The sequence below is a fragment of the Canis lupus genome, chromosome 21 (genome assembly GCF_003254725.2).
Source record: "Canis lupus dingo isolate Sandy chromosome 21, ASM325472v2, whole genome shotgun sequence".
NCBI classification, from domain to species: domain Eukaryota; kingdom Metazoa; phylum Chordata; class Mammalia; order Carnivora; family Canidae; genus Canis; species Canis lupus.
In genome coordinates this window covers 28,386,485-28,413,574 of record NC_064263.1, presented here as the reverse complement: position 1 = coordinate 28,413,574, position 27,090 = coordinate 28,386,485, and the positions used below count along the sequence as shown (strand labels likewise).

The following is a 27,090-nucleotide window of genomic DNA, read 5'->3' as shown; positions in this document are numbered from 1 at the left end:
ATTTCTGAATAAGAAGTCAAAACTAATACAATATGATACTATTGCTATAATCTGGACCTGTGTACACTGTTGAATAAAGGTATTGACAAAGAGGCATCCTGGCATCTCTCTCAATCTATGGAGAAATTTTAGTTTTACACTTTTAAATATGGTATTCAATAGATTTTTCATGGATATATTTAATCAGTTGAAGAAGTTTTTTATTACTCCTAGTTCTCTGATGGTTTTTACTTTAATTGGATATTGAATATTTTCATATGCTTTCTCTGAAGTTATTGAAATCATGGCTTTTTTCCTTCCTTTTGTTTACAATGTTAGTTACATTGATTGACTTTCTTTGTTTTTATTTACCTAATATTTAATTGACACATCTAATTATAACAACAAACATAGCATGCATCAATTGAGATTTAGAGGAAAACAGCTGACTGCTGACCAGCTCCAAATTCAGCTGGTGAGGAAAGGAGAGAAAGACTGAGGGGAGAGCAGTTCAGCTCCCTGGAACATCAACTGGCGTGTGTCTGGCAGGGGAGAGTGGCAGTGAGCTTCATCAGTCACTTCAGAAGTCAATGAAGAGCTTCTGTTGTTGTATTCTTATCTTACCGATGATGGCAGTGAGGCTTGGAAGAGGTAAAATAAGTATTCAGAAGCACAAACAGCCCAAGTTTGAGTCCTGGCTAGGAAGGAGCAGAGCTGTTTCCTTCCAAAAGTTGGCTTTTAACCACCACATGCTGCTCAAATAACCTCACAGTATTATGTAAAGTATACTTTTGCCTCTGGCATTTGGTTTCTCTCAGGTAGTCAGTGGAATGGTCTGCACCAGGTAGCACATGATCCCAAGAAGGGTAATTAGCAATTGGTATTGATCAGGACTTGAGAGTCCTGCATTTTATTATATCTAAATCTACTTCCACTCTCCCTAGAGATGGTTTTTGTGACCTCCTTGATGAACAAAGACCAGGCAGGCTACTGAGACCAACTGATTGAGTCCCCACGTGGATCTGTTGGTATTTTGGTTGCCACTTAGTCCCCTTTTCAGGTGAAATCATTCCAAGCTGCAGATTCAGGAACATATCAACTTTTGAAGGTATAAAGAGGACCTACCCCCAGAATCGTGCTGCATGTATAGTCATTGAAGAGCTTCTTCACTCCCATCTTGGGGGTCCCCTTGAACTGGGTATTCCAGCTAATTAGGTGCCGAGTCCAGGGTAATAGGAAAACACATGTATAGGTTAATGGGTTGAGATATGTGTCACATTGACATAGGCCCTATGTATGATGCAAGGAATGAGGGACTTACTCCAAAAAGCTTGCTATGAGAGCATGAAGGGAATGTCCGAAGATAAAAAAGGACAAATGGTATAGCCCAGGAGTCAGGCAGATGGACAAGAGGCTTACTATACAATAACTCCCTGCAACTTCTAAACTTCCTCCTACAACTCTATAACACGCGCCTCCCTGGGATCACTGAACTGCATCTGGAAATCCTCTGAATCTCCATGGGATGGTCAAGACTAAGTAAGTGGGATAAATAGGAAGAGGCTACCATTTGTGTGAAAGCAATTTCCTTTCCTTAAAAAGCCTGGGATAAAGCTGGCCACTTTACTCAGGCAAGACTTGGAGTTCCAGCTTTGGAGTCCCCATTTTGTGTTCCATTTCTCCATCATATAAGTAAGTAAGAACAAGGAATCACATATGTGGTAGTGTGAAACACACTACACTGTTTGAATTAGAGAAGATGCTTCAACAGTACCAGCTCCTGGCTGCCCTAGATATAGCAGGTCTCCTGGGAATTGAGTAAGATGTTGTCCTGAGAAATGATGGTTGTTCCTGTGGCTCTAACCCTCCTTCTTTGCCACAGGGAGTAAAAAAAAAAAAAAAAAAAAAAATCTCACGATATGCAAGAAGCTTATGAAGTTTGGTCATAAGGAAAACTATGTTAGAAAACCCAGACAATCCACTCCTAGGAAAAGCAAAGATCAACCTTCTCCTGATCCAGTCACCTCCCACTGCTGCTTCTGGATACTAAGTAAGTATGACCATCATGAGGAAACTTCTCCTGTTCTAGCCACTTACCTCTGCTGCTTCTATATACTAAGTAAGTGAGTAGCAGTTTAGCTCAACTTGAAATTCTAAAAGTTGAAGTATAAACAAAGTACAATCAATGAATATAGACTCCACAGCAAAATTGCTAATCATTAAGGAATACAAATAAATTTTTGGTAGACTCTTACTTTGAGATTTAGAAAGTACAATTCAAAAGCACTCATGATAAACTGGAAAATCTGTGTTACAAAATAGAGAGGTTAAGGAAGTTAGCAACATGCTGCCGGCCAAGATGGGTAGAACTGCATATGTTTTAATTGAAGGAGAACAGATCATGAGTAACTTGAATCTTATGATATTTTTACTGAATATCTGTAATTCAAAAAGGGGGATGGTGGTTTCAGAAAGTTTGTCTCTTCCACACGAGGATAAGTCTTTCTAAAAATGAGCATTGCACAGTAGACAAACAGGCATGAAAAGGCAAAAGCACACATAAAGTCATCTCCAGGATTCCCTACTAAAGAATTCTCCTTTGGGAGGGTGATATAGTGGAATAATATCCACATCATTCCAAATTTGAATTTTTAGAGGAGTCATTAGGTTGTTGGGGGCCAGGGAAAAGCTCAGATTAATATTGGGACGTCAAGACTTAATTTATGGGCTGATGTTTCAAAATGCTTCAGGAAAGAATAATTTAAAGATACACAGATCAGCTTCATTTAGATCTCAACAACTGATCACTTAGGCAACCTCTGTGTCCTCACTTAAAAAAAATGATCAATGTGTAGTCTAGTGAGCCTCACATCTGAACTATACTTCATTGCTGGAATGCAGTTACTGGAGAGTGTGAAGTGTCCCCAGTAACAGTCTGCAGATTGCAATGAGAATTGTTTTTGGAAACTTCTCTTCCCATCTCTGGTGCCTCCCCAGGCACTTCCACATGAATGTACCTATATGTTTGTTAACTATTATCCATGGAATCTCTTGATTAATTTTGAAAAAAAAAAAAACCCCCACTTCTTCATCTTCTTCTTATGTCGGCTTCTGTAGGAGATAAAAACTAGAACTTTTTACTTGCCCTCACTGGTATGTACCCCCAATATCAATGCAAGGATCATCATCTCTGCTGACACTAGGCTCCCAATCTCATTCACTTAACCTTATCCTACATCAGTCACTTCAGCTTCTTCCTTCTGGCTGTCTTGGTGAGACACCCAGGATTTCTCTTTTATACCAGGTACCCTTTAACCCTTTTAATTTTATTTAATATTGTCAAACTGTCCTTCCTCTATAATATGTGCAAAAAAGAGTGTGAGAAGCTATGGGCGCCTATTTCACCAAACTATTTGCATTGAGCATTTGTGTCCTGAAACAGAATTGCCATAGAAATTATGCCGCTGCCATTGTCTTTCTTGATAGAGTCTGGTTCCACAGCAGTGTCATATTTGCAAAACTTTAGTGAGGAGGAAATTCAAGATCATGAATGGTTATTATATTTATGTATGATGGGATCTTCAATTGATACTTTATCAAAGAAAAGTTGGTATATTCCATAGAAATACCCAGATTTCTAATCTAGGTTGTATACATGATAGAAAGGAGACAAAAGATGAGAGAAAAATGAGGCTCAAGGTACAGTGGATTTTGGTGTTTCTCTGTTTACAGTATCATTCCAATTTTTTATTCTCTGATTTCTATGACCAGGTTAAAAGGGGGAGAAGATGGAATGGGGCAGGAAGAAGAACCCCACTAAGCAGCGTGATTACAGTGGCCCCATCATAAGGATGTTGCCCAAATACTCAGTTTTCATGTTGTGGGTATCACTTAGTGTGGGTGGCTGATTTTGGTAAACTACACACTGTTAACCTTTCCCTTGACTTTTTCTAACTCTTTAAAAAATGATAACTAAGCTGTTGAATTGGTTCTCCTATTCTTCTCATTCAGTAATTTATGACTGGATAAAAAATAGGACATATTAGAATACACAGAATTATTTTTGCTAAAGCTAGCCTCTTTAACAAAGAGACCCCTGGACTGCCATGCCTATTACAAATGGCACCATGTTCATGCCCTCTGTGCTGATCTTCATTGGGATCCCTGGTCTAGAAAGTATACAGTGTTGGATTGGGATTCCATTCTGTGCTATGTACGTCATTGCTTTGGTGGGAAATTCTCTGCTATTGATCATCATCATATCTGAACCCAGTCCCCATGAGCCTATGTATATCTTTCTGGCCATGTTGGGAGCCACAGACATTGCACTTAGCACCATCTTTGTCCCCAAGATGCTTGGAACTTTTTGGTTCCACTTGCCAGAGATCTTTTTTGATGTTTGCCTCTTTCAGATGTGGCTCATCCACACATTTCAGGGTATTGAATCAGGAGTCCTGCTGGCTATGGCTCTGGACCGCTATGTAGCAATCTGTTACCCTCTGAGGCATGCTACCATATTCACTCGACAACTAGTCACTCACATTGGAGTTGCAGTGACACTGCGGCCTGCCATTCTGGTCATCCCATGTCTGTTGCTCATAAAGTGTCGTCTGACACTTTATCGAACCAAGTTAATATCCCACACTTACTGTGAACACATGGCCGTCGTGAAGCTTGCTGCTGAAGACGTTTACATTAATAAATTCTATGGTCTCCTTGGGGCTTTTATTGTTGGTGGCCTGGACTTCATGTTGATTGCCCTCTCCTATGTACAAATATTTATCACTGTCTTCCGCCTGCCTCAGAAAGAGGCACGTCTTAAAGCATTTAATACATGTATTCCCCACCTATGTGTCTTCTTCCAATTCTATCTCCTTGCTTTTTTTTCCTTTTTCACTCACAGATCTGGATCTTATATTCCATCATACATACATATCACCCTGTCCAACCTTTACCTACTGGTTCCACCTTTCTTCAATCCTCTTGTCTATGGGGTGAAGACCAAACACATCCGAGAGAAAGTAGTAAAAATGTTCCATTGCAAAGACCAGGTTTGACATTTATGGAAACAGTTCCTCCTACAGATTTCATGGCTCGTTTATTGGTCCTGTGTGATGTGAAAGTCCAGCCAATAGATAGGAATATCATTATGCTTTGTAAATAAACAAACAAACAAACAAAAATCATATAAACAAATACATTATTGTGTTAAAAAAAAATCCCAGCCAATATCAACTTTAAGTTAGAAGGCAGTTAGAAGAAATAAGGGAAATAGAAGATCAGATAAGATACTAAAAAACTCTATGTTGGCTATAAGACAGTCAGAATTCATCACTCTCCTGATTATCTGAGACTGCTCTGAATGGAGTAGATAAATTAGAGATCCTTTTGCAAACTGTAGTGGCACATAATACAATGACTTTTTTGACCTTAGAACAGCAAGATCAGCCCACTTTATATGCTATACAAGTCCCAGTGCATTCTTTCTCCAGTTCTTCTAAAATCTTTGGTGTTTACTTTATCCCATAAAAATACATCCTTTGAATATCTCTTTGTTAAATATAATCTGAACTTTGAAAGAAATATCTATAAATATCTCCTTCTTCTCAAAGCTTATCCCTATTAAATACTTTGTTTTTAATCAAACTGGTGCTTCACATGACCTAAACTATGTTTGCTCCAACACATCTATGATGAAGGCATATAATATCATGCTACTGTTCATTATTATTAAGTTTTAATTTAATTTATTCATTTGTATAAAGAGGAAATTGATAAAAGCTCTGGTATTTGGTGATTTTTTTTTTTAAGATTGTGAAGACAAGTTGTAGAGGTACTGTAAATGAGTTATTCTAAACATCAGGAACAATCATTTTCCTGATTCAACCAACGATAACCCTTTGGTCTAAGAAACCCGGACAGAAATTCTGGAGGCTAGGATTCATGATATACTAGTTTTCCAAAGCATCTTTTGCTTTTTAATATAAGCAAAGTAATTGCATTAAGATTTTGTTATGCATGAAGATGCTCATACACTAATGATAATATTTCATAAAGAAGCTGCATTGCGCAAGCCCATCATATATGAGGGCAAGTCACCAAATATAGGTCAAGACTCTCTTATAGCAAAAGCAGATTGCAGTATGGTAGGCAAAAAAATCATTGTGGAAGCTGTTACTTGCATGAGTTCTAGAGTCAAAATGAGCTTGGTTCAAAATTTTGTTTTTCCAATTCCTAACTACATGCATTGGAATACAATTTGTTGTCATAAATTCAGCCGCCTAAACTATCAGCAAGGAAGAACAACATGCATTTCATTGGGAACTGGAGACAGTGGTGGGTAAAACATAATGGATATGCTTATGTAAGGCCCTTCACATGGGGTTTCATAACTGGTAAGCACTCAGGAGATATTACCATGGCCATGATGGTCATCATCATCATCATCCTTTTCTTGTGAAATCCACATCACTACTATTAAAACTTAATAGCTTAAGAGCTTAAACTGAACTGCTGGGCCATGACTTTCCAAATAGTTTCTTAATATCACACTGAAGTTAATTGTAAAAATACAGATTAAAGCTTTATATGCCTCAGTTTGTGCTATGCTTTATTCACTTGTACTTATTGTTTGAAGTGCTATTTATAAGTCTATCTATATCTATATTTATCTAGCTGTATGTGCATAGTCAAGTTTGTTAATTTTAAGTGATCTTATTTGTTTCCTTATATTAGTTTGCTTGCATTTTCAGCTTTTCATAGACGTGTGTTAAAATGTTCCATTACAAATGTGCATTAGTCAATTTCTCCTGTTAGAGCTGCTGATTTCTTTGATTTGTGTATTTTTAAGCTATGGATAGTTAGACACTTCCACTTATTGAGCGCATAAAGATCTAAAGTTAAGGGATTTTCCTTGCTGACTGACCTTTTTGTAACCATGAAACCCTCCTATTTCCTTAGAAAGGCATCATGCCTGAAAGTCTCAGGTTTGTTATTTGCTACTAACCTTTAGTTTAGCTCCATAATCTTGTCTTCTACTCTGTAATTCTGCTTTCCCGAATTATTAGGTTTGCCTCCTGTGCATTAGTGTTTTCTAATGTCTATCTGCTCATTCTTCCTATCTGTCTCTTTTTCTTTGAATTTTAACTTTTAGTATATTGTATATTTTTGGTAAAATTTCCCATATTTTTGTATTTTAAAAATGTATACTTTTTTTTATCATCCAATCCTCTATTTCCTGGAATGCATTAAACATTGTTACTGGCAAATCTCTGACTGCTATTTACAATAAATACATTTGTGGGTAGGTCTGTCTCTTCAGGTTTTCTCCCTGCTTTTGAACTCATGTTCTTGTCTCTTGCCATGTCTACTAATTTCTTATTGAGTATTTAACATTATTTTGAAAAATTATGGAGGGCAGATGAAGTTATATTTTCCTCCAGTGATAATTCACTTCTTCCTCTGTGATAAGCACCATATAGGATTTTTACATTGATCTAAAGAAAACTCTGAGTTGAAGCTTATTCTATCACTTTATTGACCAGTGGCACTTTTGAACTCACTTATGGCTTGATCTGCTCAGGCTTTCAATTGTGAGACATGGTGTCAAGGAAACAAAGACTGCCCAGAACTCCCTCTTATTTTTCAAATGCTTTCTGCATACTCTTTTGCTCCCCATTCCATGATGTCTGAGAGTTTAGTAAATGTCTCCTCTGAAAACTAACACGTCATCAGTGTCAGGTCTCTGTTCCTCCTTTCTTACCTGGAATGAGATCTTTTAGTTGTTTACTTTTGTCTTTTATGTTCTGCCACAATCCCAACATCTGTTTTCTGACCCTCAGAATTGGCTTTGTGCAGGAAAATCTTCCCTCTTGGCCAGAAATAGTTGATGGCTCTTGGCAAATGTGGCTTCAGAAAGTCAGCTTTGTATGACCTCTGAAATACTCCTTCCTGAAATCTTATTGCTTCAAAATGTCTCTGATGCATTTTTTTTCCATCTCTGTATACCTTCATTATTTGTTTATTAGGTGTACTTTTGTCTCTAATTTTTTTCTTCTTTGTCCTTTTGGAAGGTAGGACAGAATTATAATTTGATTTCATGTACAAAACATTTTCATTTCCCTTAACACATTTGTGATTATGCTTAGAAAACTTTGCCAATCACAAAATTTGTATAGGCGTTTAGTGTATATGAAATGGTGCGTGATGCCTATGTATCGGTTAAAATGCATCAAGGCAACAATTAAAATTATTGCATATCTCAAAATAATTCTCTTTTGATAAATATATATGTTTTAAATTGAAACAATACCATTAATTGTATATAACTCTAAGACTGTAAAATGCTTTTGTTCTCTCCTCTCTCTCTCTCTCTCTCTCAGTAAAGTTAATTAGTGAGTGTATCTTCAGATTTTTATATATTGGAGACTATATGTAGAGTTATTTTAAATAAAAATAGATCATATAATAAATTCTGTTCTGCAGTTTTCCAACTAAATAGCTAATAATGAAGGCAATTCTCCAAATTCTGACTTATGGACTTTTTCACTTTAAAAATGCCTATGGCATTGAATATTCTAGCAGTGCCATAATTCAATTAGCTTTTTCTCTCAATAAACATTTTCTGAAATATATAATGATGTAATAAACATTCATGTGCATTTACTTATATTTTCCTAGCCAAAAGTGATTTTGCACTATGCGTTCAAGAAAGAATTGCAGTGTAAGTATAGATATAGCCTATAGCCTATTTTTATTATTTGCTGCAGTTATGTTCTGTGAAGTCACTGCACACATTGCAATAATAAATTCTGAACCACAGCATTAAGTTGCTTTTCAGCCTCTGATCACAATTTCAATAAGAAGAAGGAGAAGAAGAAGAAGAAGAAGAATAAGAAGAAGAAGAAGAAGAGATAATAATATAATATATTATCTATAATATGTAATAATAATATAATGAGATAATTGCATGGTCCTTCTGTTCAAAGACACATTTTAATATATAGTTCTTACAAATAATGAATTTCATAAAGGATCTCATTGTAGTGAAACACTAGCTGAGATGTGTTTGACATTTCCTTAGCCCTGGGTGATGTGTCTATAGATTCCTTTGAATTTCACCCTCACAATCTGCTACCCATTAAACTTTTCTTTTTCTTTTTTTGCTACCCATTGAATTTATTTAATCCCTCATAATCCCTTGAATTCACAAATTGTTTCACTTTTCTTTTACATAGTTTCATCGAACACCTTAGATGTCACTATAGCACTTGTAGAAATCAGCCTCATACACAAATTGCTAAACCTCTGTTCTGTTTTCCGGATGTACAGTATTTTTATCTCCTTAATATTGATCTCACTATCAAAGAAGCTATAACTCACACCTATGGGCAGCTTAACTGCCACACTTATTTACTGGATAAAATAGATCACAGCCTTGTGTTTAGGAGCCTGGACAGCATTTCCATAACCTGATTAGGGGGCTATCTTCAACAGTCCCCTTCATCATACGACCAACAACAATGAAATGAGAAGAATAAGACATTAAATAGATCACAAAAAGGGATACTGACTGAGTCATATAGGAGATGACACCTAAAGGTAGAACTTCACCTTGTCTAAACTCAGCTGGGAACATATGTTAGGCACCTCAATTTTTTTTGTGCTCTGCACATGTCCACTGATGGTGACAATACTGGGATACTGATTTTAAGGTTTCAAATACATTTAAACAATATGGTGAATTCACACAGAATCTGTAATAATAAGAATCAACTAAATATATATATATATATGTAGATATAAATATGCATATATAGTTATATATCTGTATACACATACATAATGCATTAATAGCTAATTTCTCATTATGTTATCAATTAGTTACAATTCTTAAAAATAAAGTATAAATGTGTAAATGCAGAATTTTGACCCTAATAGTTTATGAATCACCACTTGAATTTTTTCCCTTTCACTAGTATTCACTTCGGCTCATTTAGCTTTTTGTATCTTGTAGTCAGCACATAGAGGGAAGAGTTTGAAATTTTATAAAAAACTGTAAGAAAACTAATTTTCTTAGAAATATCCTATGAGAGGGCAGCCCAGGTGGCTCAGCGGTTTAGCGCCGCTTTCAGCCCAGGGCCTGATCTGATCCTGGAGACGTGGGATTAGGCCCGCATCAGGCTCCTGCATGCAGCCTGCTTCTCCCTCTGCCTGTGTCTCTGCCTCTCTCTCTCTCTCTCTCTCTCTGTTTCTCTCATGAGTAAATAAATAAAATATTTAAAAAAAAAGAATTATCCATGGAGAAAAACAAAAGCTCAACTTATGCAAAATTCAAGTTCCCAAACCCATTTTAATGTTGTATAAAATGGGCATAATATTATTGCCCTTGGATAACTCAAATAGTTATTCTTACTTCAAAATCTAACTTATAATATCTATAAATGTTTCCATTTAATGTCAACCTTTATGCATATATAATAGGGATCATTTATATTTTTATCATCAATCAATAGTATAATTGAATGTAAAGCTTCTTCCACATCCTATTTCTCTAATTCTTCTAACAAGGAGAAGAAATAAGACATGTTTTTCCCACTGTAACTAGAACAAGTCAATTACCAATGATTTGCAAGAAGAATCTTTACGAAATGAGCTACAGAGGAAATGACTGATGGGAGAGCCAGGCACTCTGCCATAAAGAAGTACCACCACAGAGAGCCCAACAGAAAGGAGCCATCAAGGTAAAGTCATCTGACAAGGGCAGAGCTGTTTAGGCAGGCAGACTGTAGGGATGCATGGGTTTATACAGTAACAGTTTGAACAGAAGAATAACAAACATCAACTTGATGGCTTCTAATTTAAAAAAATCGTATTGGGGCACCTCAGTGGCTCAGTAGGTTAAGTGTCTGCCTCAGCTCAGGATAGGATCTCAGGGTCCTGGGATCCAGTCTTACATCCTGACCCTATGCTCAGCAGGGAGTCTGCATGACTCCCTCCCTCTGCCTCCTCACCCCCACTCATGTGGTCTCTCTCTCTCTCTCTCTCAAATAATTAAATAAAATATAAAAAAATCAACTTAAATTTCTAATAAAACACTAAAAGACAAAGATAACCAAACAAACATTGTTTTTCAAATTGAATTCTCCCATTTGTTAGAATATTGATGATGGAACTTCATACACCTGAAGATACATGTGCAACAATTTGCTTCCTCCTATCTCTAGAGTTTAACTGTAATTAATCACTGCTGGTAACTACTGCCATAGGCATTGCTAGTACATAGCTCTGAGTAAGTGATAATATTCAAAGAAATAAAATAAATATTGAGACTGATACTATGGGTTGTGTTTTTTTTTTTAATTTCCTCTTTTTTCTATTTTGAGAAGTCAGTATTTTTTAAAGGTGAGAACCAAAAAATATATATCTGGATTTTATGATTGAATTGAAATTCTTAATTTTATCTATGAAGAGGATAAAAGCTGGAAGTGAAATATACACTGAAAAAATTCTCAAAAGCACAACCCCATGCCCAGCTGAGCTACTGATATTTTACAGTCTGTACCTCTGCATCCTCCCTTCAAAATAAAGAAGTTGATCAAACTCTCTTTTAAAATGTCACATAGCCATTAGAAACGACAAATACCCACCATTTGCTTCGACGTGGATGGAACTGGAGGGTATTTTGCTGAGTGAAATAAGTCAATCGGAGAAGGACAAACATTATATGGTCTCATTCATTTGGGGAATATAAAAAATAGTGAAAGGGAATAAAGGGGAAAGGAGAAAAAATGAGTGGGAAATATCAGGGAGGGAGACAGAACATGAGAGACTCCGAACTCTGGGAAACTCAATTTATAAAAAATAAATAAATAAAATAAAATGTCACATATGGAGACATCAAGATTATAGTCAATTGACAAATCTCGTGAGTACCAAAATCTATGTAGATTTGGGGGTGCACAGTAGAATATGTAGGAGTGTGATAACTGACTTCATCACTGTTCACCAAATCTTTTGCACTAAACTATGTAATCTAACCTACCAGTCCTGCATTCTGTTAGGTCAGACAGAATGGGTTTTCCAGATGCTTTTGTTTAATTATAAGCAGAAGAGGTGTGAATGACCGTGTGAGGGTCAGGAAAGGCCACCCTCAAAGTGTGACATAAGGTCATAAAGACTATTTTGAACTAACAGCTTCTGCAGAAAGACTGACTCTTCTTTGTCTCCAGAATTCAGTAAAAACATCTCCCCTGTGAAAGGTCCCCTCTTTCCACCAAAAGGTAAAGAGACATCCTTATCATCAGAGGTAGGAAATGCAGGGCCAAAGTAGCCTATATAAATAAGCCTTGTAAAAAAAAACTAAGAAAGAAAAAGCTAAAACTGAATAAACTTTGTAAATATTACTAATAAATTACTCCAGCCTGGATTCTAGTCAAATTTAGAATTCCTTACTAAATGAAGCTGGTAAGCATAAGATTTATTTGTCTTGTAAATTCCTCACAGCTTTGTATTTCTTTGTCTAAAATCCATAAAACTTTCATGCCAAGGCACCTGGAAGGCTCCGTTGGTTAAGTGTCCACTGTTGGTATCAGCTCAGGTCATGCATGACCTTTCAAACAGGATGGAGCCCCACCGGGGGGCTCTGGTGCACAGCCAGGGATCAGCTTCAGAATCTCTCTCCTTTTCTTCTCTCTCTCTTTCTCTCTCTCTCTCTCAGATAAATAAATAAATAAATAAATAAATAAATAAATAAATAAATAAATAAAATCTTAAAAATAATAACAGCTTCATGCCTTGGCCATTTCTTTAGGTCTTTACCACTGTGCCTCTGTGTGCATTTAATTAAATTATGTTTGTTTTCTCCTGTTAATCTTTCTCATGCCAATTTAATGTTTAGACCAGTTTAGGAGAATCTTGAAGAATAGAGTAAAATTTTCCTTCTCAACAACCTCAACAGACTCAACTTGTGACACCTGATGCTAATAAGTAAAGGCTACTTGTCTCATAAATATACAGATATACCAGTTACATGAAAAAGTAAAATCATACTGTAAATTAGAATTCAAAAACATGGATAGGACTGCAAACTTAGTAATTACCCAAGCAAGTGCTCATTAACACACTATGGAATATAATTCACTGCAGTTAACATTATACTTAACTTTAAAATTAGGAAATGAGATCAGCAACACATGCTCTGCTTATTTCTCTGGCTTTGCCAAACTGTATTAGAAAATGATGATCATATGGCTTTAATCTGTTAAATATTACATATAAATGTATTACTTCTGCTACAAATTGTCATTAGTCATTCCTCTTAAAAATACTACTTTCCCATCGTAAAGACACAAGGACCTCTAGTACTCAGTTTTGTTTGGTGAACCATCTCTGGAACCTGCTGCGTATTTGTTGGGTTTTGACACTGTAGATGATGGGGTTCATCAAGGGTGGGAAAAGGATATAGATGTTGCCCATGAGAACATGGACCACAGGAGACAGATGCTTTCCAAAGCGGTGCACCATGGTCAGACCAATGATTGGGATATAGAAAACTAGCACTGCACAGATGTGGGAGACACAGGTCTGCAAGGACTTGAAGCGCTCCTCCCGGGATGCAATAGTCAAAACTGAGTGCAGGATCAAGACGTAGGAGATGAGAATGAGCACTGAATCCAACAACAGTGTGCAGATCACCAGGGCTAAGGCATAGAAGCTGTTGAAGCGAATGTCAGAGCAGGCCAGCCGAAGTAGGTCCTGGTGCAGGCAGAAAGAGTGGGAGAGGATATGAGGACGGCAGTAATGGAAGAACTTTAGGCGGACAATGGGAGCAGTGATGAACAGGAAACTCCTCCCTACGATGGCCATGCCCATGTTGATGATTCTGGTATTGGTGAGGATGGATGTATACCTCAGAGGATTGCAGATGGCAGTAAAGCGATCAAAGGCCATGGCAAGAAGGACTCCAGACTCCATGCATGACAGACCATGAACAAAGAAGGTTTGAGCAATGCAGGCATCCAGACCTATCTCCTGGCTGAGCCCCCACAGGATGCCCAGCACCGTGTGCACTGTGGACAGCCCCATGCACAGGTCAGTGAGGGCCAGCATGGCCAGGAAGTAGAACATGGGCTGGTGCAGGCTCGGTTCAGTCCGGATCACATGCAGCACCAGGCAGTTCCCAGACAGTACCATAGCATAGATACAGGAGAAAGGGATGGACAGCCAGGGATATTCTTGCTCCAGTCCAGGGAATCCCGTAAGTAGAAAGGTGAAGTTATTGACTTTGGAAACAGATTGAACAGACATGGATCTATAAAGACAGAAACCTCTCAGGAAAACAATATAGTTAACTGTTCATTTAGAATCCTGTGTTTCCCATTGTCTTAGTAGAAATTTTGAAGTGACAGCTATGAAAGAATGACTGGATTTAGCACCATGGCTCATTACATAATAGACCAAGGCTTGTATTTTTTCGGGAACTGCTATTTGCTATGAAACTGGTTTTATGCCTGCATGTGAAACCTCTTTGTTATTAGGTCTACATCAAAGTTTCTGTGTTCATATCCACAATCTCACTGTCACTTCCTAATTCAATGCTTCATACTATAAATAACAGGGAAAAAATGTGATTTCTGGCTTGTGAAAGTATAATAGTGAAGTTTACGTATACCTAGTAGAGAAAGAAAAAACATTTGAATCCTTGCCCCTAAAACATGGTAATTCGAATTGCTAATCACTTCCACTTTTGGAGTGGAAGATTAACCTGCTTCTTCCAAAAGACACTCAGTCACTTGTAGAATTCATCTCTCAGCCATTGTTGTCCATTCTGATATGTCCATTTCATGGAACTTCATAAAGACCTCATCAGTGGAAATGGTCTCACCAATCTTGCAATGAACTGTTTCTTCTCTCTTTTGCCCCAGCGGCATCAATGTTCTAGGACTAGCATGATTTATGCAGGTGTGAGAGTCACCAGAGTAAACCCTGAATCCTGGGAGGTGCTGAGTGAGTGATGCAACATATAGTGGCTGTGTTCCTTTGGGAGAATGAGGGCAAACACAGGGTTAGTGTCTGCACACTACACTCTCCATTCTATCAAATTCTGAATATCTTACAATTGCAATTTTTAAAATATAATTCCTTTACCCAGGGAGATTTGGAAATGAACTTTGGACTTACAGATTAAGAAATATCTTGTAAAAAAAAAAAGAAAGAAAGAAGAAAGAAGAAGAAAGAAGAAAGAAAAGAAAGAAAGAAAGAAAGAAAGAAAGAAAGAAAGAAAGAAAGAAAGAAAGAAAGAAAGAAAGAAAGAAAGAAAGAAAGAAAGAAAGAAAGAAAGATCTTGTAGCTTCCTTCCTCCTTAACTGGTCTATACATGTTTTGTTTTGTTTGTTTTGTTTGAAGGGCAGCAGTAATAGCTGATGTAAAACAGGCCCTTGTCATTAACATAAAATTTGATTTTATTTTTCTCCATTTGAGTTATAAATTTTTATTCTCTTTTAGAATCCTGGCTTCAGTCTCAAGGAATCACCTGCTGGCAAAGAAAGCCTCATGAATCATAATAGTTTTGTATAAGGCTGATAATCCTTATAAGCTGCTTGAAATCTGAGTCTCTATTCTCAAAGCAACAATATTACTATGCATTTCTTTTTGGCATTTAATGAGGACTAGGAATCTTAGCATTATTTAATTCTCAGAATTAGAAATTTGAATCAGAATTATTGAAGGATGATATCTTTTCTCTCTAATAGGCAGTAGACCATACAGATAAAGAATGTGCTTATAGAGCCTGACTTTCTGGTTGGTAAACCCTTCCCCAACACCTGAGTACACTGTCCTTGGGCAACATACTTAACTTTAAAACAGTGTTCTCATCTAAGGTGGAATAATATTATTATTTCATAATTGTCCTGACAATTTATTTAGATGAATTTATAAACCATTTGGATTGTGAAAGAAAAAGAAAACACTTAAAGGAAATTGTTATTTTTTCCATGGTAGAGAAAAAGAAACTGAGTTTAGGGTGGCATTCTTTAGGAAGTTATCCATGAACCACCAGGGACTATTGAGTACTTGGAATGTGGCAAGTCCCAATTGAGATGTTATGTAAGTACAAAATACATACTAGGTCAAAGACTTAGTGTGGAAAGGATGATTTAAACTGTCTCCCCATATGGTCTCATTCATTTGGGGAATATAAAAAATAGTGAAAGGGAATGAAGGGGAAGGGAGAAATAATGAGTGGGAAATATCAGAAAGGGATACAGAACATGAGAGATTCTTAACTCTGGGAAATGAACTAGGGGTGGTGGAAGGGGAGGTGGGTGGGGGGTGGGGGTGACTGGGTGATGGGCACTGAGGGGGGCACTTGATGGGATGAGCACTGGGTGTTATGCTATATGTTGGCAAATTGAACACCAATAAAAAATAAATTTATTAAAAAAATAAACTGTCTCCCCAAAATGTTTATATTGACCACGTGTTGACATAGTATTTTAGATGTAGTAGGTTAAAGAAAACATTAAAACTTGTTTCTCATTCAATTTTACTTCGAATACCTAAAGCTGCATAAGTGGTTCACATTGGATTGCTCTGGGATGACACTTGGTTAGCGATAAGTACTAGAAACTTTCCCAGGATCACTTAGCTATGTTGTTTAACATTGTTCCAAAAACTTTAATGAGTCTTTTGGACCTAACTGTAGAATATTTCTACCTTAGAAAAGAACTTCAAGTATGTTGAGAATGTTCAAGTCATTCATCCGGATCATTTCCAGTGTGTTGAAAATTCTAGTTCAGGAACTCTACACTAAGGAAACTCACTGTGGAGAGACTTTAATGGTGTGGTTTCCTTTAATGTTGTGGTATAAACACTTTAATATTCCCCTGTTATAAATACTTAGAAATACTGGATGAGTTTGAACAAAACCTTTTTCAATTACCAGAAGTCAAGATTTAAAAGGTAAATGAAAATGACAAGGATATGTGCCAAAAATTACATTGTTTGCTTAGGTCAACTGATATTGGCAATCCAAGACCTGTGAATGATATTCACAACACAGGACTTGTGTCCCCACACTCATTTAGGAATAGAGGAAAGATGGTTAAATTTGAACTGAGTTCCCATGTAAAACCAGAGAAAGAAGGAAATCCTCTCCTTAGTAATAATAATAATGAACTTTGAGTACCTTAATGCTGTGAAATTAGTCAAAGAGAGAAAGATAACGTATGCTATCTTTTATATGTAAGTGGAATCTTAAAACAGCTGAACCCTGTATGATATCACGTATATGGAATCTAAGAAACAAAAAGAATGCCTGACAAAGAATAAGGAGAAACAGATCCATGAATACAGATCTGGTGGTGGCCAGAGGGGCAGAGGTTGTGGGTGGCCAAATTGGTGAAGGGGACTGGGAGACATAGGCTTGCAGTGATGAGATGAGCAGTTACATGATAAAAAGTACAGCATGGGAACTATAGCCACGGTTTGTATACGTGCTGCCGAAGCGAGCACAATATAGCCACGGTTTGTAATAGCCTTGTATGGAGCCACCTGGTAGCTAGATTAGTGGTGATCCCCTCAGAGTGTATTGACTTGCTGAATTACTATGTAATATCGGAAAATAAGTATCATCACGTACTGGGAACACTTCAATAACAACAAATAGCCAACTTATAAAGACAGATACAATAGTTGGTATCAGGGGCTGAGGGTGAGGGAATACAGCAGACACTTTATTACTAGATAAATAAGTCCTAGAGATCTGATGCACAGGAGAGTATAAATAATAATATTGTATCAAAAATATTAAACTTACTAAGAGACCAAATCTTAATTATTCCCACCACAAAAAAGAAAACAGAATTATGTAATGTGATACAGTGTTAACTAAATATAATGGCACTCACATTGCAATATGTGAACATATAAAATCAACAAGCGCAGTTAAGCTTAAAAATGTTCAGTCACCTATAATTCAAGAATAAAGGACAGAGGAGATTACCATCTTTTATCTAACTAAATTATACATTGCTAAAACAAATCACATGGTACTATTTTTATTTTTTTTTAAGATTTTGTTTATTTATTTGAGAAAGAGAGAGAGAGAACAGGAGGAACAGAGGTAGAAGGAGAAGCGGATTCCTCACTGTACAGGAAGCGCGACACTGGTCTTGATCCCAGGACTCAGAGATCATGACCTGAGCTGAAGGCAGACACTTAAGTGACTGATCCATCCAGGTGCCCCTTATTTTTAATTTTCATTTCAATGATAAATAAAGGAAGGAGAGGATGATACATGCTCTACAGAAAGTATACTTTACTGCAGTAAAGTGATTTCCTCTTATTTTTTACATATGTAATCTTGACGGGGACTAGAAGGTGAAACAGCAGCGCTACTACATGATTCTACTGACCATATCATCATGCTCACTCCCAATGCTTCCATCTTCATGCCCGCTGTGCTAACACTCACTGGGATTCCTGGGCTGGAGTCAGTGCAGCATTGGATTGGGATTCCATTCTGTGTCATGTATTTCATTGCTGTATTCGGGAATTCCCTAATTTTAGGTATAATCAAATATGAGCACAGCCTCCATAAGCCCATGTACATATTTTTGGCCATGTTGGGGGCCACAGACATTGCACTTAGCACCTGTATTCTTCCCAAAATGTTAGGCATCTTCTGGTTTCATTTGCCAGAGATTTCCTGTGCAGCCTGCCTTCTACAAATGTGGCTTATTCACTCATTCCAGGCAATTGAATCAGGCATCCTACTGGCAATGGCCCTAGATCGTTATGTGGCCATCTGTGACCCCTTGAGACACACCACCATCTTCTCCCAACAACTTTTGACTCACACTGGAGTTGGGGTGACACTCAGGACTGCCATTCTTATTTTTTAAAAAGATTTTATTTATTTATTCACGAGGGACACACAGAGAGAGGTAGAGACATAGGCAGAGGGAGAAACAGGCTCCCTGAGGGAAGCCTGATGCAGGATTCAATCCCAGGACACCAGATCATGACCTGAACAGAAGGTAGATCCTTAACCACTGAGCCACCCAGGCATCCCAGGGCTGCCATTCCTGTAGCACCATGCCTAGTACTCCTCAAATGTCATCTTAAATTCTACCGAACTACAGTCAAGTCCCATACTTATTGTGAGCACATGGCCATTGTGAAGGTGGCCACTGAAGAGATCTGTCCAGGTCAACAAGATATATGGTCTTTTTATTGCCTTCAGTATCTTGGGGTTTGACACAATCTTCATCACCTTGTCTTATGTTCAGGTCTTTATCACTGTGTTTCAATTGCCCCAGAAGGAGGCACGATTTAAGGCCTTTAATACCTGCATTGTCCACATCTGTGTCTTCTTACAGTTCTACCTCCTTGCCTTCTTCTCCTTCTTCACACATAGGTTTGGTTCTCACATACCACTATATGTTCATATCATCTTGTCAAACCTTTACCTGTTAGTCCCTCCTTTCCTCAACCCTATAGTCTATGGTATGAAGTCCATGGTGTGAAGACCAAACAAATTTGTGACCGTGTCCTGAAAATATTATTTTCTGAATCAATTCGTAATCACTAGTAGCTCTTTCTATGGGCATTCTAGGTTGATGCAGAGTAGGAACAGGAATATGGTAAAAATTAAATCTCTTAGAAATATCTGTGTTCCAAAAAATCTTTACCTCTCAGGTGCTCATAACTCAGAGAGATTATATATACATATATATTTATATATTTATAAATTAAATAACATGGTCTTGAAGACCTGATGGCTCGTGGCTTAGAAAACAAACAAAAAGGGTAATTAGAATGATGAAATGAAAACACATCAAATTGAAGCCTATGGGATGCCACAAAAGTAGTACTAAATCGGAATGTAATAAGAAGAAATGTCTATATTCGAAAGGTCAGATATCTCAAATAAATAATCTAACTTTACACCAATGAACTAGTAAAAGAAGAAAAACTGAACCAAAATTAGCAAAAGTGAAATAAGATTAGAGTAGAAATAACCATAGTAGAGAACAGAAAAAATAATTGGGGGTAAACAACAAAAGTAAGAAGTTGTTTATTTTGAAAAGATGAATGGGACTGACAGAACTTTAAACCTAAAAAGAGAGAGAAGACTGAAATGAATAAATCATAAGTAAAAGAGGATACATTACAACTGACAGCACATAAATACAAAAAATCATAAGAGACCATGATGAAAGGTGATATGCCCACAAATTGGATAAGCTGCAAAATAGGGTTGATTTTTTTTTTCCACAATAAAAAAAGAAGTCAAGAGAGTCATTTCCCTTGAAGAAGGGATGACTGTGAAGGGGAATGTTACAGAATGGGAAGAGGTGGGTCCTTCTGGGGTACAAGTAAGCTTATAGTCCTCATTCAGAGGCTAAGTCATTTATGTTTACTTCATGACAATTATCTCAGTTGGACAACATATGATTTTTGTATGTATGCTAGAATTCAGTAAGATATTTTTTAAATAAGTAAATAATTACTCAGCAACAACCCAAAGCAACACAAAAAGAAGAAAAAGATATATTAATGATCCATTGCACAGGAAAGGATTCTGAAGGGACATCAATAGAAAATGCACGGGGGGATTCTGCTTATTCCAAAACTGCAATCATTGCTTCTGATGTTGGGCGTTACTGAACACCTATTTCATCATTAATCTTAGTGACTGTGCATTAAATAATTCTAAAATATAATCTCTCTTTTATATCAGTACTTATTCCCACTTTAATCTTCCAGGAACCCTTCTGAGAAATAAAATATTTTTCATTATTCATTTATTGGTATTTCTTTTACATGTCTTACTTCTGAAAGTTATGAAAGTTAGCTTTCTAAATTTGAAAACTAGTCTGTCATCTCTGTATATTATGTAATATTTGTTTTAAAGCAGCTTTAGATCTCTTGCTTCTTTTAAACTTTTTTAAAGATTTTATTTATTTATTCATGAGAGACACACAGAGAGAGAGAGAGGCAGAGACATAGGGAGAGGGAGAAGCAGACTCCCTGCAAGGATCCTGATGCAGGGGTCAATCCTAGGACCCTGGGATCATGACATGAGTCAAAGGCAGAGGCATAACAGGCTGAGCCTTCCAGTTGCCCCAGGAGTGTCCTTTCATTAGGTAACATTGATCATTTCTTATGCTTGGTTTTCTATACCCCTTCTAAGGCTTTCACAGAAGATAATCACATTATCTCCCCCCCATTTCTTCTTTATGCTACTTCTTCTTCCACATAGATCATGTCTAATCTATCTGTGCTCATGACCTGGATAGCACACAACACATTTTAATGATAAATGTATATTGAATGAAGAAACGACAGAATAAAAGGGGAACCCTCTTGCACTCTTGGTGGGAGTGTGAACTGGTGAAGCCACTCTGGAAAACTCTGTGGAGGTTCCTCAAAAAGTTAAAAATAACACTGACCGGTAGCCCTGATGGCTCAGCGGTTTAGCGCCGCCTTCAGTCCAGGGCGTGATCCTGGAGGCCTAGGGTCCAGTCCCATGTCAGGCTCCCTGCATGGATCCTGCTCCTCCCTCTGCCTATGTCTCAGCCTCTGTGTGTGTGTGGGGGGGTGTCTCATGAATAGATAAATAAAATCTTTAAAAAAATAAAAATAAAAATAAAAATAGAACTGACCTACGACCCAGCAATTGCACTGCTGCGGATTTACCCAAAGATACAGATGCAGTGAAACGCCGGGACACCTGCACCCCGATGTTTCTAGCAACAATGTCCACAATAGCCAAACCGTGGAAGGAGCCTCAGTGTCCATCGAAAGATGAATGGATAAAGAAGAGGTGGTTTATGTATACAATGGAATATTACTCAGCCATTAGAAATGACAAATACCCACCATTTGCTTCTACATGGATGGAACTGGAGGGTATTATGCTGAGTGATTAAGTCAATCGGAGAACGACATACATATGGACTCATTCATTTGGGTAAAACAAAACATAGTGAAAGGGAATAAGGGGAATGGAGAGGAAATGAGTGAAAATATCAGAGAGGGTGACACAACATGAGAGACACCTAACTCTGGGAAACGAACAAGGGGTAGTGGAAGGGGAGGAGGGCGAGGGGTAGGGGTGACTCGGTGACGGTCACTGAGGGGGGAACTTGGCGTGATGAGCACTGGGTGTTATGCTATATGTTGGCAGATTGAACTCCCATAAAATCCAGTTCCACAGTCAAAAACAAACAAACAAACAAACAAAAAAACTTACCAAATTACACCCTTTAAATGTAATTTTATTGGATATCAATCATACCTAAATAAAGCTATTTTAAAATTTTTAAAAAATGAATGACAGAATAAATACACGTTACTTTTTTAAACCAAAACCAAAAGCCAAAGCATTAATTTTCATAATAATATTATTTCCATATTTTCTAGTTTGAAGAACAAATAGAGGAAGAGGTGTTCAAACTCAAATAACTTAATCAGATCGTATTTTATTGACAACAATAGTTCTATGTCACAATTTTAATTTCAAAGAACATCAATCCCGGGATCCCCGGGTGGCGCAGCGGTTTAGCGCCTGCCTTTGGCCCAGGGCGCGATCCTGGAAACCCAGGATCGAGTCCCACGTCGGGCTCCCGGTGCGTGCAGCCTGCTTCTCCCTCTGCCTATGTCTCTGCCTCTCTCTCTCTCTCTCTCTCTCTCTCTCTCTGTGTGACTATCATAAATAAAATAAAAAATAAAAAAATTAAAAACATCAATCCCCAGGATACACACACATATACACACACGCACAGACACACATACATGTATGTGTGTGTGTGTGTATAGTGAGAGAGTATAATGTCCCCAATACAAAGTTAAAAGTTAAACAATAGCAGAATCTGGATTCAAAACTAGACAGTCCATTTCAAAACTAATTTTTAACCAACTACATCATGAGGTGTATCTTAACTGAAAAATCAAATCCATTTATCTTTAAATTTGAAGGATATCAGGAAATCATAAAAACCATTTTTTGTTTTGAGACTCAGTGAAAAAAGGGTCACAAGGATGTTTATTTACATAGAACTCAAGGCATTGGAGCATGTCTACTTCTACATGTTCTTTATATCATCTCATATGAGCACAGCAGAAAAGGAAATGAACTAATCAAAATATAATTTATGCCTATGAATCTGCCTGCCATTTACTTTGTGGGGAAGAAGAAGAGAAGAGAGCAAGGAGGTTCCGCCAATTTTAGAGATGATTTCAGATGCATTAGGGGTTTTTTGAATCCCAGAAGTCTTCATTATGAGCTGCTGGGCCCCTTGTGGCTTGGGCTAGTGGTGAGGAAATCTCTCAGCCCATGTGCAGGCTTCCTCCTTCACCACATTCACTGGGGAGCATTACAATTAAGTGCCAGCAGCTTTCTTCTGTAATCAACCTCAATAAATTTATGCTTTTGCCTCAGCAGGATACAGACCTTCTGGGCACATTGTTGGAGATGAACACACCAATATGATCTCAGACAGACTTACAGAAGAGGGAGCAAGTCTGAATTGTAGGGACAGAAGAAAAGCAGAAAGGCTATCCCAGAGATGTCCACATATTGGCAGATAGCCCCAGCGCCAAGTGGATCCGAGTTTATGATGCTAACACTGACAAGGGCTGTTACAGAGGGTCCAGATGGAAAAAAGAGGCACTTCCCAGCACAAGATACCAGGGAGTGAGACCAGAATCTCAGGAGGAGGAAAGGTGGATGATAGGTAAGCAATGAGGGATGGTGCTATGAAGATTGATGTTGGTCTTCAGGTATCTGGTAGAGCAGACGTGGTTCCCAACAACAAAGGGCAAAGAAGTCTCACCATCCCCAAGTATATTCCTATACTGTTTTGCTGCCAGCTCTTCCAAGGATAACCACTCCATCCCACCTGCAGTGTACTCACATATGTCTTCTCCACCTGCCTTCCCACCATCTGTACCTGTCAGGTAATGCTCCCATGGCAGCTCCTTTCAATTGAATGAGTCAGACAATGTGATTGTTACACTAGGATTCCTATTCTAATCCTAATTAATATAAAAGAAAAAAGTTAATGAAAGAATCCATGATCTGTGAACCTGTACAGTTAAACATTGGGGAGCAAAGCTTTGGAAATCAAGGATTAGGTGGCTAACTGGTCTCTTCTAAGTATAGGTCAGCTGACACAGCCTCTCTTTATAGAATGATTCTTGTTGACTGAGTTCCTCCGTTGGAGGTTTAGCCCCATAAACCATGGCTCTTCCTGCATTACTGGCATATTTGGTGACATTGGGTATATGATTATATGATCAGGAGCTTGCTGACATAAAGCAGCAGTGTTGGAGAGTTTAAGAAAGAGTGAAATAACTGTACCCTATTTTTTACAGGCTAACAATTTATTTTATAGCTTGAGAGTTTCTTGATTCAAGACTGTAATTTTTAAAAATCAATGTTTTTGAATCAAGAATGACTTTATGTAAGGACTAAGACCCCACATTTCCAGAAATCCAGTATTCTTTACTAGGAAACAAAGAGGTCATTAAAATTCTCTCCAATTGCTCTACGGCTCTCTCCTGAATCATTTCTGGTTTCCCAACGTTTGCCCTCTGTCTTGCATTTCTACTTCTTCATCTGACTCTGGATGAGGAGTCTACTCTTTCCCTCACTTATGTTTTATACATCTTTTAATCCTGAGCTCACAAAATGATTCAGTAGTTCAAATGATCTGTATTTTATTAAGAATTAACTAAACTAAATTATCCAAGTCTCAGGCTAATGACCGCTCTGAACTATGAGGCCCCCAAACTGGCCTCTATTCTTCTAAGTTACCCATTTACTCATTTTACCACATCCTGTCGTCAGCAAGAATGAGTCCTCCTGCCTCCTCACTATTCCTGGCTCCTAGGTTTTCACTAATGTGTATTACAGAATGTCAGTTATTTTAAGCATGCAACTAATTTTTAGAATTTTGGTTGTTAATAATACAGGCAAAATAAGATGCAGCCTTATAAGAAATGTAAAACCAGTATGGGATTTTGGCCGAGAATAGACAAAGTACTATGATTTAGACAATCTTTCCCGAAAGTCCTCCTTCACAATCCATTGAAAGGGCATCCAGTCTTACATAGATACAGACAATATATAGATAGATGTAGATATCTACATATATTACACATATATATCTACATATATGATTTGGAAGTCAGTATTTGCTGTCTTCTCTGTAATAGTGAGCTTTTATACTATATTCGAGTCAGAGTTCTATTTGCTGGGTCAAACTGACAATTCTGGACCTAAGGACACTGGAAAATAATAGAGCTTTAGGGTAGCTGCAGTGGGAGAAATAGAGAGATTCATCAACTCTGATTCAAAGGCCCTTTCCAAGCAAAATAAACAGGTATACTTATTTTGTCCACAGGTCCAGAAGGCTATAACAGATAGGTCAGCAGTTGATTCCCTTACTCAGATGATCTGGTGGTTCTAATGCATTTGGCCTGCCATGCACATGATCTCTAATTGTGGACTAGTGCTTGTGGAAGTCCACTCTGAAACAGTGACGGTAAAGTTTTTTACTTTCAATAATATAAATGATATGGATACTATGTTCTTAAAATTCTGTCAAAATCAGAGAGACTCCTTCTGATGACTGGATAAAAAAAGAAAATAGAAGAGTATCACTGACTGAGATACTTCTTTCATTTCTATCTGGAGACCCAAAGACATTATGTCCATCTCCAACATTACAATCTTCATGCCTTCTATGTTGACACTAATAGGGATCCCAGGCCTAGAGTCTGTGCAGTGCTGGATTGGGATTCCATTCTGTGCCATGTATCTCATTGCTATGATTGGAAATTCCTTGCTTCTGTTCATCATCAAATCTGAGCGCAGACTTCACGAGCCCATGTATATTTTTGTAGGCTTGCTAGGAATCACAGATATTGCACTTGCTACCACCATTATGCCCAAGATGCTTGGCATATTCTGGTTTCATGTGCCACAGATTTACTTTGATTCCTGTTTGCTTCAAATGGGGCTCATCCATATGTTTCAGGGGATAGAGTCAGGCATCCTCCTGGCCATGGCCCTGGACCGTTATGTGGCCATCTGTTATCCACTCAGACACAGTGGCATCTTCACCCATCAGCTGGTGGCCCAAATAGGGGCTATTATAACACTCAGGGCTGCCATTCTAGTGGCCCCAGGCCTAGTACTGATAAAGTGCAAGTTTCAATTTTATCATACAACCACCATCTCCCACTCCTACTGTGAGCATATGGCCATTGTGAAACTAGCTGCAGAAAATGTGCGGGTCAACAAAATCTATGGCTTGTTTGTGGCATTCGCTGTTGCAGGGTTCGACCTCACCTTCATCACTTTGTCCTACATACAGATCTTCTTCACGGTTTTTCGTTTGCCCCAGAAGGAGGCCCGCTTGAAAGCATTCAATACCTGCATCGCCCACATCTGTGTCTTCCTCCAGTTCTACCTCCTCGCCTTCTTCTCCTTCTTCACACATAGGTTTGGTGCTCATGTCCCTCCTTATATCCACATCCTCTTTTCTAGCCTCTACTTGCTGGTCCCCCCATTTCTTAATCCACTTGTCTATGGTGCCAAGACCAAGCAGATCCGCATTCACGTGGTAAAGATGTTCTGTTCCTAAAATCCACAGCGATTAACACCCTCAGCCTTCCCTTTTCTGAAATAGTAACAATCTCTCAAAACTGCATATAATAGTTCACAATCCACATTAATCGAGACTCTTCAGTGTTGCATGTTTGTTTTGTGCAATTTGTGTGCATTCTATGGTTTTTGCATCATCATACCCCATAGCAACTATCAGTTAGGCTTTTGGATGCAACCGGGGAATGAGAAGGAAGAAACACAAAGAACAAAATACCGAAGATATAATGTTTCCTATTCTCTCCTCTTTTTCAGTCCCAGGTGCAGCTTTCTTTTCTTTGGATTCTTCTCCAGAAGGATTCACAAATATGCATCTATCACTGAATTTAAAGGCTCCCAAATCCCTTGTTCTAGAGTGTCCAAGTACTCCATAAAAACAAGGTGTTGGTGTGTCTTGAACTTTCTAGTCATCTAAAAATTTTAAGCATGGG

General features: G+C 37.9%; 3 protein-coding genes and 1 pseudogene across 3 annotated transcripts; 3 read left to right on the top strand and 1 right to left on the bottom strand.

The window, feature by feature from the left end:
• Window positions 1-4,085: 4,085 nt before the first annotated feature.
• LOC112667349 (olfactory receptor 52A5-like) lies at window positions 4,086-5,036 on the top strand. The gene has a single exon (XM_025458932.3). It carries the CDS (start codon window positions 4,086-4,088, stop codon window positions 5,034-5,036), a length of 951 nt encoding a protein of 316 aa, XP_025314717.3.
• An 8,308-nt stretch (window positions 5,037-13,344) lies between these two features.
• On the bottom strand, window positions 13,345-14,286 carry LOC112667348 (olfactory receptor 51V1-like). The gene has a single exon (XM_025458930.1). It carries the CDS (start codon window positions 14,284-14,286, stop codon window positions 13,345-13,347), a length of 942 nt encoding a protein of 313 aa, XP_025314715.1.
• A 4,118-nt stretch (window positions 14,287-18,404) lies between these two features.
• LOC112667347 (olfactory receptor 52A5-like) lies at window positions 18,405-19,573 on the top strand (annotated as a pseudogene).
• A 6,127-nt stretch (window positions 19,574-25,700) lies between these two features.
• Window positions 25,701-26,639, top strand: LOC112667884 (olfactory receptor 52A1). The gene has a single exon (XM_025459943.1). The coding sequence runs from the start codon at window positions 25,701-25,703 to the stop codon at window positions 26,637-26,639; it is 939 nt and encodes a 312-aa protein (XP_025315728.1).
• Window positions 26,640-27,090: the final 451 nt, after the last annotated feature.

What these genes read in the sequence shown, in the direction of transcription:
- LOC112667348 (XM_025458930.1), bottom strand. Translation starts at nt 14,286, where the DNA reads ATGTCTGTTCAATCTGTTTCCAAAGTCAATAACTTCACCTTTCTACTT.
- LOC112667884 (XM_025459943.1), top strand. Translation starts at nt 25,701, where the DNA reads ATGTCCATCTCCAACATTACAATCTTCATGCCTTCTATGTTGACACTA.
- LOC112667349 (XM_025458932.3), top strand. Translation starts at nt 4,086, where the DNA reads ATGCCTATTACAAATGGCACCATGTTCATGCCCTCTGTGCTGATCTTC.